Genomic DNA, 3,532 nt, shown 5'->3' on the forward strand with positions numbered 1-3,532 from the left:
GGTTCCGGGCCATTCGTCTCTCCCGCGTGGTCTGCAATCTCCATTCATTCCTTGCCCCACCCGCCCCGCCGCCGTCCCCTCCCTCCTCCCCGGTGCGCGAAGAAGGCCTTCTCTCTCTCTCTCTCCTCTCGCGTACCTTCAGACAGTTCAGCCGTTCCCCGTTCCAAACTCGCGGTACATCTCGCAGTGTCCTCTCTCCATCCGGCTATCCCTCCCATCGGTCCACCGGCCGACCGGCTCCACACGCTCCCTTCCTCGAGGCGCGATAGCGTCTCTGTCTCGTCAATCTTTCCTCTTTCTCAGTGTCCCGAACGTTTGAACACCAACGCGTTCATCGTCGGTACCACAACCGACGTTCGCCGGGTGACGTCACCGGCGTGGGCGCACCCCCGTGTGAGAAAGAGAGAAAAAGGGAGACGGAGAGAGAGAGAGAGAGAAGAAGAAGAGAGGGAGATAGAGAGAGAGCGTATGTGTGTATCTTCTCTCTTTTTCCCCCCTCTCTTTTTTCTCTTTCTCTCTCTTCGAACGTGTCCCCTTTTCTCTCTCGCCCCTCTCTCTCTCTCTCTCTCTTACTCTCTTTATCCCCGCGAATTACACTCCTCCGGTTTCTTCGGTCCCGGAGTTTATCTCCTTTATCTTTCCTTTCTCGCTTTTGCACGCGCCGTGCCGGAAGATATCTAATTGATCGGTGACACAACGCGCGCGCGGCGGAGTGCTGCGGCGCGCGTCGGGAAAACGTTGGCTCCAAAAAAAAGAAAAAAAGAGGAAAAAGAAGCAACGAAACGGCTCGCGATCGGCCGTGGCCGCGAAGCGGCGCGCGCGCGCCGCGGCACCGGGGAAACTTGAATGGACCGGCGCGCGCGCGTCGGAGGCTAGCCCGCGGAACTGCCGTTCGACAAAGGGTTCAAAGGTCGTTAGCCTCGCCTTCGAACCGATTTCTTCTCGGGTGGTGGCGATGTATCCAACAGTGTATGTCCCGCCACTTCGGAGCTGGTTCGCGCTGGTCGATCGACCGACGAGGACGACGATGACGAAATAAGCGAACGGGTGCGCGCGCGCGTCACCGCCGTTCTCGTTAGTTACCGTACATAGGAACTCTCGAGCCGGAGAGGATCGAACGGAGGGGAAGTACGGAAGGTAAGGGATAGGGAACGCTCGAGAGAGAGAAAGACCCCCGGAGACCCTCCGATGACGATGACGTTGTCAAAGGTATGCATCGTCGAAGGTGTGCTACCGCCGATGCACGGGACAGCACTGACGAGGACCAGCTGACGACGTCGATGACGGTGGACGACGATGACAACAGCAGCAGCCGCCAACGTTTCGATGACGACGATGACGATAACAGCGACTACAACGGAAACAAGCACGATGACAAAGATCATTATGGCGGCGGCACACAGGGCCCCGCGCGCGCCATATCAGGTAAGACTATTTTACGTGGGCTCCACCATCCACCACGGTCTTTCCCCTCTCTCCCCCTCCTCCCCCCACCCTTGCCCTCGTGCAAACACACCTTTTTAGCGGCATTACATTAATATCATAATGGCACGAGATCAAGCGAATGAGTCGGCCTGCCGCGGGGCACACTTCGTAGCGCAAGAGGCGCTTCTTCGTGGCCAACGCCTCTCTCGCCGTACTCGCTGTCTCGCTGTCGGAGTGGATCATTTGTCTTCCTGAGCAAACTACAACTATGCGTGCCGTAGAGGCTCCAGCGATTCTCCGCTCCGCCCGACCGTCATTTTCACGGGGGCCTGCTCGATATCATTCCGCGGAATCGTCGTTGTCGTCGTCGTATCTTGCGAAGAGAGAGAGAGAGAGAGCCTGGCAAAGCGGATGTAATACCATTGCGCAAGTTGCGCCGCGGTATAACGAAATATAACGTCGCTTTTTGACACTCGTGCGAAACTTTATTTTACTCAACGCTTTAGTTACTCTTTCGAAATTTCACACACCAGGTGCTCGATAAATTTAATTGGTACACAGATTAGGTAGAATAATAAATCACGTCCGCGTGATGACGAGGCGGTAATGTTTGTTCAATGTACTGAAGAAGAGACGACATTACTCACGGGGTAACCCTGATATAACGAAGCGACCGCATTGTAAGGATAATTAACATGCCAATAGAAATTAATATCGTAAACGCATTCAGGATTTCTTTCTCCGATCTAAAAGAAAGAACGGGAGGAGGGGTCGTCTTCGCGCCGCAACCGAATTCGTTATTTCCTCCGAATGAGACATGCATACGCCGATCAATGGGGCGACCGACCGACGAGATGCGGATTCGTCGCGGGTGTAAAGAAGAAGCGGAGAAAGGGAGAAACGTGCGAGAAAGGAACGAGAATTCGTCCAGTCCGACGACGAATAATTCAAGCCGATGATGCCCCGTTTAAGATCATCGCTCGGCTTTTTAGCGCACTGCTCCCATTCAACGGCCTGTAGATAAAGCGCGCGCGCGCGGCCTCTCGCGCCGGACTACCTCATCCTGACTAATTACGGCGAAGCCACGAGCGACACCAGATTAGCATTCTAGTCGCCTTAGATACGAGAGAAGTTGCGAATGAATGTTACCTTCGGCCGCGAAGAGAGGGGAGACCGTTTCTTACTATAGCACATATCCGTTCTCTCTCTCTCTCTCTTTCTCGTCCTCTTCCTCCGAGAGACATAATTCGAAATTGTCGGCTGGGTCAAAGAGCAGAGCTCGGCTACTTAAGCGAGTTGACTCCGTTGGTCTTCGGGGTCACGTGCCACAGAGCTCCTTCTTTTCCCTCTGTGATCTTCTCCACTCCGTTGCCCTTGTTCTTTCTTCATTACCGTATCGGGGAATTTCAGCTAATGCGACTTCAAGCGGCCGCGGAGCGGCGGTGAACATGATCGACCTATATACCTCCACCTTTGTTAATCAGTAAGGCGCCGCCGTGAGATTCGCGGGAAACACCGGTAGCTCAAGTCTGCGGGGATTTTTTTTCTTGTTCACTACCGGAGGACCGCTTCCAGCGGTATCTCGACCGATATATCTACGATGCGTCCGGTATCAATGTAAACGATGTCAAAACGCAGCTTGTCGGACGGCGCACGTGTGTACGATAACACCGTATAAACCGGTGGTCAATCGACGGTCCAAGTACGACGTCGTTCAATCTACAATATCTCGACAGCGTTCCCGGCTTAACAACACGGTTTCTTACATTCCGTCGTTATTCTCCGCTCATTTGTGACAGCCGGGAACACGCCGTCTTCGGAGGCACGACCGTGCCTCGATGTGACCTCATCGGATGTGGCTCTGATTTGCTCAATTCATCCGACGACGTTCCTGCGCTCGTGCACAGCCGCGTATAGCTCTCACGGGCGCTTCAATACACGGCCGTCTTGCGCGGAAAAAGAGCCTCTGCGCGATTGCTATCGTCTCTGCCTCATTATTCCATTATGATGGCGTGTGGCGTGTGCCATACCCTATCCGCCTTGCCTTCCCAGTGTCGACCGTTCTCCCCCTCTCCCTTCTTTTTCTTCTCCTTTCTCCCCCCCCCCC

At 54.5% G+C, this 3,532-nt stretch overlaps 1 protein-coding gene across 1 annotated transcript in view; it reads left to right on the forward strand.

Annotated features, from left to right (window-relative positions):
• Nucleotides 1-540: 540 nt before the first annotated feature.
• Nucleotides 541-3,532, forward strand: part of LOC106749909 — a 5,084-nt gene continuing 2,092 nt past the window's right edge. The window contains exons 1-2 of the mRNA XM_014629840.1: nucleotides 541-1,137; nucleotides 1,210-1,425. Of these exons, the coding sequence (XP_014485326.1) occupies nucleotides 1,212-1,425 (214 nt within the window). The 5' untranslated portion in view covers nucleotides 541-1,137; nucleotides 1,210-1,211. The remainder of the gene's footprint in view (nucleotides 1,138-1,209; nucleotides 1,426-3,532) is intronic.

This window comes from Dinoponera quadriceps, unplaced genomic scaffold (genome assembly GCF_001313825.1).
Source record: "Dinoponera quadriceps isolate SergipeBrazil2010 unplaced genomic scaffold, ASM131382v1 scaffold4052, whole genome shotgun sequence".
Classification (NCBI taxonomy): domain Eukaryota; kingdom Metazoa; phylum Arthropoda; class Insecta; order Hymenoptera; family Formicidae; genus Dinoponera; species Dinoponera quadriceps.